This window comes from Simochromis diagramma, unplaced genomic scaffold (assembly GCF_900408965.1).
Source record: "Simochromis diagramma unplaced genomic scaffold, fSimDia1.1 OVJJ01000131.1, whole genome shotgun sequence".
Classification (NCBI taxonomy): Eukaryota; Metazoa; Chordata; class Actinopteri; order Cichliformes; family Cichlidae; genus Simochromis; species Simochromis diagramma.
This window is the reverse complement of record NW_024387200.1, coordinates 4,399,307-4,414,049: the sequence shown is the minus strand read 5'-3', so window position 1 is coordinate 4,414,049 and position 14,743 is coordinate 4,399,307. Positions and strand designations below refer to the sequence as shown.

General features: G+C 36.3%; 1 protein-coding gene across 1 annotated transcript in view; it reads left to right on the top strand.

The window, feature by feature from the left end:
• Positions 1-5,024, top strand: part of si:dkey-215k6.1 (transmembrane protein 132C) — a 274,521-nt gene extending 269,497 nt beyond the window's left edge. Inside the window, exon 16 of the mRNA XM_040051030.1 lies at positions 783-5,024. Coding sequence (XP_039906964.1) covers positions 783-1,395 — 613 coding nt within the window. The 3' untranslated portion in view covers positions 1,396-5,024. The remainder of the gene's footprint in view (positions 1-782) is intronic.
• The last annotated feature ends 9,719 nt before the right edge of the window (positions 5,025-14,743 follow it).

The following is a 14,743-nucleotide window of genomic DNA, read 5'->3' as shown; positions in this document are numbered from 1 at the left end:
TCCAGTTGGGAGTGAAGTATTCATATCAACAGGCTAGTTTATTAGAAACACATATCACTGAGCCTAAACAATTATAAAAAATAATAAATAAATAATGAATTACCCTTACAATAGCAGGAATGTTCAATGAGCTTATTTTACCTGTGATAAGACTGCATCCTTCCAGTCATCCTTCCTCCCGCTTTAGCCTCTAAAATCAGCTGATCAAATGCAGTAATCAGTTATCTGTTCTTTTCTGATTCTGTCCTCTCCTTTTTGTTTCAAAATGGCAGAGAACATTAATTGCTCTGTGGCTTATTAAGTGATCAGTGGAAAGCAGCGGTGGTTGGCACAAAAATCCAGCATACCGCTCAGATAAATGTTTTTGCATTAAACATGTTTTACGTTCTCATATCCTTTGTGTGCTGCTATTTTGTGTGGATTTTAAGAGACAAATCACAAATGACTCTCACCAAATGTAAGTTGATAGTTCCCAGCAACCCCAAACTGGTTAAGCAGTTGAGGAAATGGATGGATGGATGGATGGATAACAGACCCGTGATGCATCACTTATTGCTTTGCTAGTACCATGAAAACCTAAAATTGGACTTAATTCTCCTTCAAATTTTCTTGAACTTTTTAGTGATATTTTGATGGGGTAAAATCCTCAACTTTTATCTGAGTATTAATTTTTGCAGCCATTCCTTATATTGTCTGATAATGCATATAGATTATAGTCATGAAACTGCATCTGTTTACATTTTTACCTCCATTGATGTTTCATTATGAATTTTCCTCTGCAGATACCGTCACAAGCAAGTCCCAGTTCTAGAGGCAGGAGGCAACATGAACCATGCCCACGACTGGGTGTGGCTTGGCACTGAGGCTGACCTTTTAGCAGACCACTCTGACCAATGCCAGGGTGGCGTGCCGGATGAGTGCACCACCATAATTGACCGCAATGAAGGGGGCTACGAGGAGAACAAGTATCTACTGAATGGGGCCGGTAACACCTTGGTAATGGGCATGGGCACTATAAGTGGGAGCGGTGGCAGAGGTGGACATCGGGGTGTCACCCATGGACAAACTTTGCCTAGATCTGTTCCAGAATCGCATCAGTGCCTTTCAGCAATCACTACTGGTGGCAAAGATGCTACAGGTCAAAAGGAGCATCTGAATAATTCCCCCCAAGCCACAGCTGCAGCTGCTGTTGCAGCGGCCAAACGCAAACGCGTCAAATTCACATCTTTTGCCACTGTTCTGCCCAATGATAATTCAGGTGGTGGCCCATACACCAACTCATCAGTCCTGGTGACGAATGGGAGTGAAGATGATATCAAGTGGGTGTGCCAGGATATGGACCTAGGTCAGTCTGAAATCAGAACCTATATGGAAAGGCTACAAGACAATCTGTGACTGATGGGAAAGAAACTGAGAAATGGCGGGGCAGAGGATTAGTACAGTAGGGGGAGAATGGACAATGAGTACAATTCACCTATAATGCCTTTGCAGTGGATATATGGAGGGAGAATGGGAGGGATATAGGAAGCGTGAAGGGAACATAAAGTGTGATGATGTGTCTGGAAGAGTATCTAAGAGACATTGTGTTGGGTTGGGGACGCTTACATTTAGCATCCCTTAGGCTATGAAAAGCATCACTAGCTCACACTAAAATTAATGGTAGCAAATAATAAATAACTTTGAGTTTTTTTCTGTTTTATTTATTGTGAAAATATTAGTGTAAAAATCAATAATAAAGTCATTATTGTTTTAAATGTTTACTTTCAGAAAATTAGTAAACCATTGTATAGATACTTACAGTAAATTCAGGGTACGTTATGGGACAGACATTTGTAAGCCACTTTACATTTAAACGAGGATGGGAAGGACTTACATCATGTCCTGCCTTCAGAAGTCTTTTTTACTCGTGTGGTTTATTGCCAACCTTTGCTGTGGCCGTTGACTAATCATTGATCTACTTTTGATATACAAACATTTACCTGCCGAGTCTGCAGAATGGTTACGTAATGAGTTCTCTGACGAATATGTGGTGTTGGTTTATCATGTGACCCATTTCTTATGGCATTTCTCATAAGTAACATGTGAAATGTAATAAATATATATAGTCCAAGTACTCAACTAGAAATTCAGGCATTTTGCAGTTACTAGTGGGAATTGCCATTCAGCTCTGTATTCAGGCAAATGTGCTCTTTCTTGAAACAACAGAGTGTCTTGAGAGTTGGAAAATGATGTATCTTACAAAAGACTGTTTCTCCCTTGGATCCAAGACAGAGGCATTTATTCTTGCACAATTACAAACAGGAAAGGACATTAGCCATATTTGAGGCTGATTTTCTGTTTTCCCTGCAGCCAATGATGGCTTTCTCCCTCTATCCAGAATCACTCCTGTCATCCCCTGGCCCATCTCCTTGTCTGTGATTGGAAAACAGTAGAACATTTGTGAAGTTAAAAAAAAAGAAAAATACACACACAGTGAAACACTGAGTGTAAGGGGACTGACTGAAGTGTCTCATATTAAAAAAAAAGGAAGTGGTTGGGCTTTGCAAAGCCTGACTGAGCACCTAATAATGAAGATTATTAAAAAAAAAATGTACCACATAGGCAACCAGACAGACAGGATTACCTACAGTGTTGAACATTGAGATAACAGGATGTACTGAATGACATGTGAATGGATAATGATAATGGAATGGATACCTGACGAACAGATATGGATACGTACCAGCTTGTTGAACATTATTATGAATATATTGGGTTTTTTTTCCTTTTGTTTGTCCTTTTTGATAAATAGAAGGTTTTTATGTTTTTCTTTGTTATGTTTTTCCCTAATTTGGGAAGATATTAACTGTAGCTTTTTATTTCAGAGATTTATTAAGATTTAAGAATATATGATCCTTTTTTTCCTTCTAGATACCTATTTATTTGAAATCATGTTTGAGAGGGTGAGGAAGGAATGACAGGGCAAGGACAAAGACTGAAAGTAATAGGCCTGCTGGTGAATGATAGCACATAAAAGAATAAGTGGAAAGAAGGACTCAGAACAGGCAAAGGTTGCCTCACCTTCGTTAAGCTCAGGTGACGAGTCATGAAGAACCGACAATAAAAAAGGAGAACTGTACGATGTTAAGATTGCAATATTTATTTATAAATGTGTTACTGTTTCAGAGTACACTGTATGTTGTAAATAAATAAACATGCTTCAAAGTGCTTGTGAATAAGATTGCAGGCCACTAGCCAACAACTTGGTGATATTTTGTACATTTTACAGTGCAAATATGGTACACAATACTATCTACCACCACAATGTGAAAGTGATCTTATGGGTTCTTTTTTTCTAAAGATGTTCCGGTCTTTACTTCAAGTATTGAATGAGTTCTTGTCTTTGTACAGGGTAGAAATCAGTTTACCTCCGTGAGATGTAAAAATGGAGGCCATTACACTCAAAATTGTTTGAGAAGGGCGAGTCTCAGAGGTCCATTTAGGAAAGCAAATTAAACCAACTGTCACGAGGTTTTTTTTAGTGGGCTCATTCAATTAAAAATAAGGGCATAATTTTGATTACTAAAAGCATCTCTATTTTCAATCATTTGTTAAACAAGAAACATTTGAAAAATACACACTGGCATCAAAACACAAATGATTGGGTCTGAAATGGAAAGAATTGGGAACAAAAAGAAAATGCGGTGTAAACAGACACAGATAAGAGACCTGAGCTGATGCCAAATGGGGAATAAAAATTGCCGTATGGCCTCCACCAAAGCAATAGATATTCTGACTGATGATGACAACTATACTGTATGTTCTGGACACATTACTGTATCTATCCTACTCTGCTCTCCGATGTAGTTATAAGACTGCTGTGCTCCAAAGGAACAGTCATATGGATCCTAGTTCAATAGTTGCTTAAGGTATAAGTGTTGCAATGCTCTCAGTTGAAAAATCTTTCTTAAATTGCTGTGAATGTATTCATACTTTACAGCTTTGGAAATCCATTTTACCTACTTTTATTTTTTAAAAATATATGGATGTCAACTTAAAAAATACAAGGCTATTTTTGAGAGACTGCAGATTGGGTATTTCAGCTTGCACTGTATTTGATATCAAAGAAAGAAATACACTGTAAAAAAATATAACAATGTCAGCAAAAACCACAATGTACAACACGCTTATTAAACTACTGCTAGCTTGTCCTGAGAGAAATAGTTTAATTTATTTGCCTTTACAAATATCAGAGATAAACTCTCTAATATTGGCTGGTCTTTACCTCATATAAAGTTGTTATTGTGATTTTGCTATATAAACTGAATCCAGTTCAATTCAGTTGAAATGAAATAAAAATAACTGCCACAATTGGTAGCTTCCAGAGGGTAGAGTTAACTCATGTTTGGTGCCACCGGTAACATTGCACAGATTTAGGCAGAATTGTAAATGCAGAATCAAGATAACTTTTTAATTTTGTTTTTCTTAGAAGTCATCTTTATTGGTCAATTAATGCCTTATATCATATGGCAATTATTTTTCTACAGATTATTCATTTAATTTTTGTTTTGTTTCTCATAGTTGCACATACTACTAAGATGATTAGGCGTCTTTTACAGTCAATATTCAACATGCTGCACAGGAATAGTTGCCTTATTTTTCTGACAGAAAATGAGCACTGCTTTGTTTTCAGAAAAGTTGTCTAACTCTGCAGATGTCCCTTGCCATTCCAAATCTTGCTAGAACATTCCAACATAGTATCAGTCGTAGACAGTATAAAAGATGGTCGTAGCTTCTGGGTTGTGGAATATGAAGCCAATGCAGAAGTGCCTTAAACCTAAAGTATACTCTGTCACAAGGCCACCAGATGACAATAGCTGTTCTTGCAGAGACTTTATTTTCTTATATAAGTCTACTGGAAAAATGGCTTTCTGTTTTGACCTGTTTTGATCTGTCTTGATCCGATGTGTTTATGAACTTAGTCGCTCATTTTGGGTCGCATTGAATGCAAAAAATAAGCCTATTTTATAAAATCTTGGTCATTTTTAAAAAAAAAAAAAAAAGAAAAAAGAAGAGTATTATCCATGGTATTCTGTCATCACGCTCACTGCCTAAAAATCTATCAATTATAAGTCATTATTCAGTGAGGAAATCACATTTCTTTAAAACTAAGATGGCACAATAAAAGCACTAATCTTAAGGCTTCATAACCAGTGGATTACATCATAGTAACTACTTCCACCTTTTACACTGGCTGTGATACCAGTAAAGTTGTTTTCAGACCAGTGCACATGACTTCTAAAAATATGCATTTAAAAAAAACTATTTCTCTTTGATAACGCCAGCTGATAGCAGTAGATCAAGCAAGCAAAAACATTCTTTTATAGCAGGTACATTTGACTGCTGAAAAATCCAACCTTACCGGAACAGGTTAGATTTTACAAAATCTATTACACTGTTACATAGTCACACATGGGCAGCAGTTTAATATACTACAGAGTAGAGGAGGTACTAGCAGACATGAGCCCTAAAGTTGCTTTTTTTTTTCCTTTTAATTATTATTTTTTTTTTCTTTTTGCCTATTGTCATTGTTTAAAATTGGTTAATGGAAGCTAATAAAATCCCATAACCAAAAAACTGGCCGACTGCTCCTTGTTTTATTTCCATTTATCTATCCATTTCTGCAAAGTAAATCAATTAATTACTTAAACTAAAAAAATAAAAGCCTTTGGTTTTTTAACATGATAATATCATGATTTTACTCATACTGTAAAAGGCATGCACATGCACAAAGAGAAACACACCAGTTTTTTTTTTTTTTTTTTAAATCCTGTTTTTAAACCTCTCGTGGGGCAAAGAAAACAGGAATTTAGCTTTTTATTCAAGCAATAAATGCTCATTTTCCAAAACACAGATTTGGTCTAAACTGAGATTTAGATTAAGTTTTTTTGCACTTTATAGAAATTTTCTGCTTAGTTGGGGCTAGGCGTAAACCATGATTTGGGAAACTGTCTGTTATTGGGATTGTCTAAAATGTGATACGACACTAATCGAGACTAATCGATTCTCATGCTCTTGGACTTAAAAGATTGTCTGAAACTCTTGCTTGTGGATGATTGTACAAACTGGTGTAAAACAGCAAAAAAGCAATTTATAGACAAAAAAGAAAGCGCAAAGCACATTTGTTTTGGAAAATCTTTAGACAAGGTTTACAGCCCTACTCTTCTCATTTGTACTTGTGCAAAAGGTTAGTCAGCCAACAAATCAGATCAACAATATCCATTATTTAATTAGGAATGAGCAGCTCCATCATACACGACTCAAAGCTACAAAAACAAAATTCACTGATTAGCATTCCTCGGATCAGAGATGGGAATAAATGAAAGCACATGGTAAAATCTTTAGACTTTTGTGATTATCCAGGTCAGAGCAGAATCAGTTCTGTTCTTTGTCTAATGGATTCAGTGTCTGGTAGCTTTTGATGTGGATGGGGATTGATAAGGATTTAGCAATTCCGATTCCATTATCAGTATTGCTTATTGTACCAATTCCTTATCAATTTTTATTGGGTTCTCACTGGCTCCACTTTGATAGTGACCATCATTGCCAAGCAGCATATCAAAGGCATTACATTCATGCAATTAACTGCATGCTGTGTGGTTAAATGGAGGCTGCGGCCTGACTGCTCATCAGTTTGTTACCTATTGAAGTTCACGGTCTGACTGTTGGATTGGAGTCGGCAAACATGCAGCTTTAACATCACTCTGAGTTCTTGGCTAGCTTAGCATTAGCGTGCTGTGCAGATTCGTGCAAAGAGTCAAAGTTGTGTTAGCAGTATAATGCAGCTGTTTCTGTCCTAGATGCTTTACCTTCATGGTCTCATCCTTTTGTGCAATAAAAATTAAAAGTTATTATGCTCGATTTGCAACAGCTGAATGCAATGAGAATGGGTTCTTATGAGTTAATTAGGAATTACTGTGTGGAATTACTGAAATTATTTTCCTCTATCTTTCTTTTCATGAAGCAGATAAGTGTCAGATGATTACATTTTATTAAGTGATGATTGTACCCAGAGGCCAACTGATTCTTTGAAAACCTTTAGGAACTTTAGTAGGGGGTCTAATCACATACGATTTCTATAAGCTGCCCTTGGGAGAACCAGCAGGAATTTTGATGATGGAGAGGCATTTACACCCAAAGTTAATTAAGATAAAGGTTTGTATAACAAATATATTTGAAATTAGAGCTGTATGATGAAATATACATTTGATATTAAATACTTAGAATGTATTCAAGATTTTATTGCCACTCTGCTGCTCTAATAATGGTTAGTAACTGTTACTGTTACTGGCTTTATTCCTTGTGGCTGTGTAGGTTTCCTCAGGTACTCCAGTACTCAATAACCATTCAAAAGAAGCATAGTCTGCCTGGAAATAATAAAATCCTGACTCACTCACACAGTTTCTTTACCTACCATGGTAGGTGTCTTGCTTTTGTCAGCTGTGCAACGTAATGATACCCATGGATAAAGAGGACTCATAAATTATTTTCCCTTATTTTTCTACTAGCTTTTACCTGTAAGGCTTATTATACTGACTTGAAAGAACTGTACTGTTTTAAAAAGTGTAAGTAGGTGGTAGATGGACATTTGTTTCAACTCATTGCTCTACACTATTAAAAAAAGTAGACCTGAAATCTGTACAAAATATTACCACCATAAACTTAATTTCTAGGGTATCAAATCCTGCCAATTGTCAGTGACAGCAGCATCTCACTTCAGTGTGGAGGGTTAGTAATGTAAAGAAGCGTATTTCAAGAATTTGTTTCCCATACCTTAAACTAAACATGTAGTTTTCAGTTCCTAAACCCAATCAGTTACCAAAATGTGTGAATTTGTGAAGGCCAGTAAAAACAAAAAAAGTCAGAGGATTAAAAAAAATTATGTAAACAAAGTGAAAAACTCAACATTTCAAAACAAGACAAAACCCTCCTGACAAACAAACCTGTAAACACCTCCAACCACTGTTTTACTGATTTTCTTGCTCTTTAAACAGGACTGCTAACCTTCAGCATCCGGCATTGCTGCACATACTGTCAGTAATCAAAAGCAAAAGATGCCTCTGACATTAACTATGACTTTAATCTTTGGAAAAGTATGGCATCTTTGATTGAAAAATCATGGACCGGGCTTTTAGTGAGAGACTTAGTGTACAATGTGTAATAAGTAAAACATATTTTAATGTTTTGTTTTCAGACTGCAATATCTGTGATGGATTTTATTATCCAAATAGTCATAATTCCTTTGTTTTATAGAGTAACATTTCTGCCATTGAAAGCTTGGCTGTTGACAGTTTGGGCATCCACATTCTCATCTACAGTGACAGGATTGCCACCCAGAGATAGAATTCTGATCACCAAAGAAAAAAAAAATGAGAGACCTGTATGGTGGGCCTGTCAGAAAAAGGATTGGCGATGATAAAAAACAACCTCCTGCAAATCAAAGACATCCAGAAGTGTAATTGAGGAATTCCAAGTGGGCACTGTAATACAACAAAATCGGAGCTAGAATGGATATGAAGAAAATCACCAATGCAAGAAATACTTTGGTGGAACAAAAAAAAGTTGATCTTTCTCACCCATAGACACATCAGAAAGGGCTGACTTTTGTATAATGTAAAGGAAATGTACTACTAAATGGAAGATCTTAAAAGAGAAAACTGGAGGACTTAAGTTTCAAGATCCCGAATTCACCAGATATAGTGTTAATTTAAGTATAAGATGATATGTAATAGTGATGACTTCACAAACCGGTGGAGCTTAGCTGGCTTATCCACCATGCTTAAGAAACTGTAAACAGTAGTTGCAATAGAGAAAAGACTGCTGGATGTAAGAGATATTGAATTTCCACTATGTTCTGCTTGCTTGGTATATATTTTTAATAAAAATGCATTCAGAAAGAATTTGAATTTCTATTTTTATCCTTGGTGCTTATTTAGTTAGGTAGATAATTTACTGGACAAAGGTGGATTTTAGCTAGTTTTTGCCTCTGTGCATTGCCAAAGTGTATTTTAAATGAAACAATCAAGATATGACTGAGGTGACTTTGAGCTTTAATTCAAGTAGTTTTACAAAAAAAAAACAACCAAAAAAACCCATTAACTGTTTAGGAATTAGACTTATTTTCATACATAGTCTCCATTTTTCAACGATAATTGAGCAAAATATAATTTTAAATACACTGATTAGTTTTAATACTTACTCTGTGTTCCTCCCTTAAGATGCTCTGCTGGGCCCTTACTGCATCTACCTTCAGCTGATACTTATTTGTGGATGTTTCTGCATTCAGTTTTGTATTTAATAACTCAAAAGTATGCTCCACTGAGTTCAAATCAGGTGACTTGGCCATTGAAGAATGTCCAAATTCCTTTCCTCAAGAAACTCTTGAGTCATTTTCATAGAATGGTTTGGGTCATTATCCATTTGCACTGCCAAGTGCTGCCTGATCAGTTTGGCAGCATTTGGGTGAATCTGAGCAGAGACTACAGCCCTGTATGCTTCAGTATTACAAATATTAGTGGCTCAGTTACATTGACAGTCATGCTTGTCATGTTACAAAACTGCCTCTACTATATTTGACAGATAATATAACATGCTTTGTATCATGATACTTTCAGGATACAGGGGATTTCTTCCCTTTTTTAGATGCAAGTTAATTTAAATTTTTCTGACCAAAGATTGTTTCTTTGATTGTTTGTTTGTTTGTTAGTTTTCCCCAGAACTGGATAGGCTACATATTAATTGTTTTCTGGCAAACTCTAAGATTACAGACCTTGAAAATGATATGCCTTGGTCTTTCTTGGCTTTTGGTCTTGCTAAGTTGCCCAGTGCATTCATTCTTTTAGCACATCATTGATTTAGTAACTTGTAAAGTTTTAGCAGTCCCTCTTTTGTTATTATTTTTTTCAGGGCATCCCTCCATTGCACTGACATCTCTTTAGGCATCTTTTTTTTTTTTTTTCAAATTATAGCTATAAAATACAAATTTACAACAATTTGTGTAAAACCCCAATCACACACTGATTGCTTATTTAAAAATCCATTGTGGTGGTTTAAAAGAAGCTAAACTACAAAAACTGTGTCTTTGCTCAGCAAATTATGGACCTATTTGAAACTATTGGCACTAATTTGCACTTGGGGAAAAAGGGTTGTCAAAAATTCTCAAGCAGAGGAAAAATCTAACATCCAGCAATTTAACTGCCCCATTACTACTAAAGAACAAAATACCTTCCTTTTGTAGTTTAAATTGCACAGAACTAAACTGGTAAACTGACCTACACATGAAGAAATTCTGATTCTAAATGTAGAAACAAGTAGGGAAAAACTGACAAGCTAAATGTATGAATGAACTGTCAATTCATCTTTATATCAGTGCTAAATCAACAGAATTCCTTTTTCTCAAGTGTTCTGTGGGGGCAGACAGTAAATAGAACAATTTTCAGAAAATGGCTTTGAACAGGTAGACAGGACAGAATAAGTGACTCCAGATGATAACAATAACACTGGAAACCCCCACATGAGCACGCTGCATTAATAGCTCTGTTCTCTTTATCTTCAAAACTGCTCTCTCTGACTCACACACCTTTGCGTTGGCTGTATAAATGCTTTTACATCAAACAAATAGACCTTCTCGGGTTTTTTTGTTTTTTAAATGATTATTTTTAATAGAAATGTTCAGCGTACAGTGGTGTGTTTGTTTTCCACCCTGTTAATTGGTTAGGATTAACAGGACTGCTGTAATTAATGTTCAACTTCATTTTAAAAACATTATGCACGTCAGATATCTTCCTGTTCTTGATAGTGTTTTTGTACGTGAAAGCTTTTTTTTTTTTTTTTTTTTAAATAACTTTAAGCATGAGGTGTTTGGTAACTTTTATTTTAAATGTTTATATTATTTCTCAGAATAATAACAGTTACATTAAAAAGACATCATCCATTTTATTAACTTTAAATTTTGCACATGGTTTTCAAAAATAAGAGCTACGTTTTGGTTGTCAAACACATGGAGCCATGAGGATGCAGCAGTGAAATGCATTTTGCACCCCAGTGAGAATAATCATCGGGGAAAACAAGAGCAGTAGTCCACATCCAGATGCTCTATTACTCTTTATGAGTAATAAGGGTCACATAAAGCCTCTCAGGCCATTTCTCCAAATATCACCCTTTTTTCCTCTACTATCCCAATGAAGCTAAAATGGGCATGTGTTGCATTCTGTCTGTATTAGGACAATTTTTTTCTTACAACTGTAGAAAGTTGTTCGTTGTATTGTGTATTATGTTGATTCAATTATCAAAAAATTACGGCTGAAGTTGTGGTAATATAGTTTATTTGTTAGCAGGCATATATTTATTTATCTTTGGAATTTATTTTTCATCTGTGTATTACTGTGTACTTCTGTGCATTTGTGTGTATGTGTGAGGACGCATGTATGTTATGATGACACTATCGGCTGTTGTTCTAATAATGTAGAGTTATTTTACAGGGAGCACAGTAATAACAGTATTACCTTCACCTTGTCAAAATAGACCCATAGTGCTTTTGTCCATTAAGGTAAATACACCACACTATTTTATGCTTGCAGGGCATACACACACACACACACACACACACACACATACAAAAACACACAAGGAATAATGCCACACAGACTATAATACATCCCTTTTATTGCCCTGGGAAGGCACATATCATCAGTACAGTTCAGATTCAACCTGGTATAGCCCAATGAAGTGATACATATATTATCTCCCTCTGAGTTATGCGTGTTTGCAAATGTGTCAGTGTGCAACTACAACACATGTAAACCGCTATCTTTATTTTTTTTTTATGATGATGCGTAGTGAATCGAGTATTTTCTTTAGACTATTTCTCTGGAAGCAGAAATGTGTAACATATCAGATTACTTTCTTTTGCTCACTTTGCTTTGTAGGCTTATTTAGATTCCTGTAGTTTTGTTTTGTAATGCTTGAATTTTATTACACTCCATTTAAAGTAGGATTGTCATCAGTAAGCAACACTGTAAATTGTTCTGGAAATACAGGTTAACAACAAATGCGGACGCACAGGAAAAAAACATACTGACAGTTTATCACCCTTCCCGTTTGAAGAGAAGTTACAGCTTTGAGAATGCTGTAGATGGTAATGCTGTGACATATACAAATGAAGATCATGATAGTTTGGGGTTTTACTTCCTACAGGGTAGCCAGACAGGGCCACAGGCAGATAGGAGGGACCCCAGTCTACAGTACTATCAAATATCATTACACCAAATACATTTACTCTTTACTTACAGTTGGACAGGTTATAAAAGTTCCACTATATTTTGAAGTAATGGTTAAAGCTCATGAACCAAAACCAAAACTTTAGCATACATGTAGTGTACATGCTTTGAACTCAATTTTGACTGCAACTGCCAGGATTTACTCAATCATTTTAAATTCCTTTCAAGAAGTGGCTTTTTTGAAAGGTTTTGATTGTGGAAGCGAGGAGCGTATTCCTGATGTTGGTCTCTGTCATTTATGGCAAATGACTGCCCCTCACAGTCAGTTAGGACCTGTGATTGGTGGATTGTTATTTGTCCTATTATTGGACACATTAAAATTGTCTTTATGTTACTAAAGCTTGGGCTTAAGGTAGCCGAGTTGAAGAAGATTTGGTGAGTTTATTGTATAAAGCTTAAATGTGCGAGTTCCTGACATTTGAATACAGTTGCTGTCCATGGTGCTGATCAAAAGCAAGAATAATGTTGTTAATAGCATTGATTATTGCTATATAATATATTTGCACTTACACAGTGTGCGTGTGTAACTCTTTATGTGTGTGTGCATGTGTGTGTGAGATAGTTAAAGAGAAGGAGTGAATGACTGTGAGACAGTTTGTTTGCTTGGGTATAATGGCCAAGAAAAATATTTGCCCCAGAGTTTGTCACAGAGTTGGTACACTGATAGCGTTGAAGCCACCTCTCACCTTTTACCTTTTTTTTTTTTTCTGAAAGGCCCTTAATTAATTACAGGCAAATCATAATTTGTTAAAATCTATTTTAGCAATGTAACACATTTAATGACCAAGCAATGCAAATGCTACCTAAACTGACTTTGCTTTTTGCTTCACAGTAAAAGCCATTAAAGCCATTTAAATCTTTTATATTAAAGCTTCCTCACAGGTACACACAAACTTATCCAGATTTTGTTTCTCCTCTCTTACATGACCTTTTTTTCATTCTGGTTCTCCATTTATTTGACCTCTATTTTAGTTGTCTGATACACACTCTTTCCATCTTAGTTGTTCATGCACATAGAGTATCCCACTACACTTTAGAGCTTCTTTCCATTAACATGTGTTTTGTCTGTCCCTGCAGGCTCTGCTTTGCTACACTAGTTGATTTACAGCTCTTATCAAATACATATTGCCAAGCGAGTGAGACGTGCAACCTTTCATTTGCACGCCGCCGCCCTGCAAATTCGACACGCTACATTAACAAGAAAAATGACTGCTGCTATGCATGCCAAGTGTGTTTGTGTGTGTGTGTATGTGCGTGTGAGAGAGTGAAACAGAAAGATGGATAAAAAGTGCTACAGACAGAAAAACTGTACAGTAAGTGCATGAGTTTTCAGCTTTACCATCTGTATCGGTACAACAGCAAAGTAAAGCATCTAAGTTCAATTGTGCTGTACTGTGTTTTTGTGAAAGACAGAGTGAGGTCAAAATAGCCATATCTGCCATGAGTCCCCAAAAAGTCCCCACCAATGACCAAATTGTTCCAATGTGGTTATGGGCGTACAAAGAGAGAAGTAACTGTGGTGGGGTGTGGACTGTGGTGCCGTGCGGACGCACCTGCACGGCATCTGCAGATCACGCCCGCAGTGTTAAATAACAGGGAAGCAGGGTTGAGAGGGTTGTTGTGGTGAGAAGTGCTCAATAAAATGGCTCAAAACACAGATCTGTGGTCCCGTTGTGCCTTATTCTCACCACAGTAACATTTATTGATCTTAAGTGACTTGAGTATACTCTTGTACTTCTGTACACCATACAAATCCCCCCCCCCCTTTTTTTATTTAAACGTGCACTTAAATGTTGGGGTCTTTTGCTTTCATCTCATATAAAAGTATTATATTCCTCAAAAATGTGATGAGTGACAATTAATGATTAAGCAAACTTGTAAAAATAAATCATCATTGATTTTCAATCAAATATATGACCTCAGCATACCAAGGTCCAGTTTCAGCAGTCATCAGTCAAGTGTCCTGGTAGCATATTTGCTACATATGCAAGTTTATCATGTTAAATGACTCATTGATCTGAGAAGAATGACTCTTTTCAAATTATGATAGCACAGCTGAAAACTGCTGTTCACTAAATTTGGCCCAGTTGAGTGACTGTCTAAACAAATAAACAGAACCACACACATACAAAAAGATTTTGAGGTGTGTGCTACTCCCCTGACAGTACAGCGCAAACTGATTTTAATGTAATAGAAAGGAAAGTGGGACACCCAGATGCAAAACACAACACTCAACTCTTTCTTCATCACAACAGACTCTGAAGCCACTCCACCAATCTATTTGCCGATGTCCCACTCCACACTTCCTTTACAAGACCCTGAGATACTTACACTCTTCTACATGAGGCAACTTAGAGTGGGAACTCCACCCGTTTCTAGGTGAAGACCTTGGTCTCTGACTTGGAGGTGTTATTTCTCATCCCACC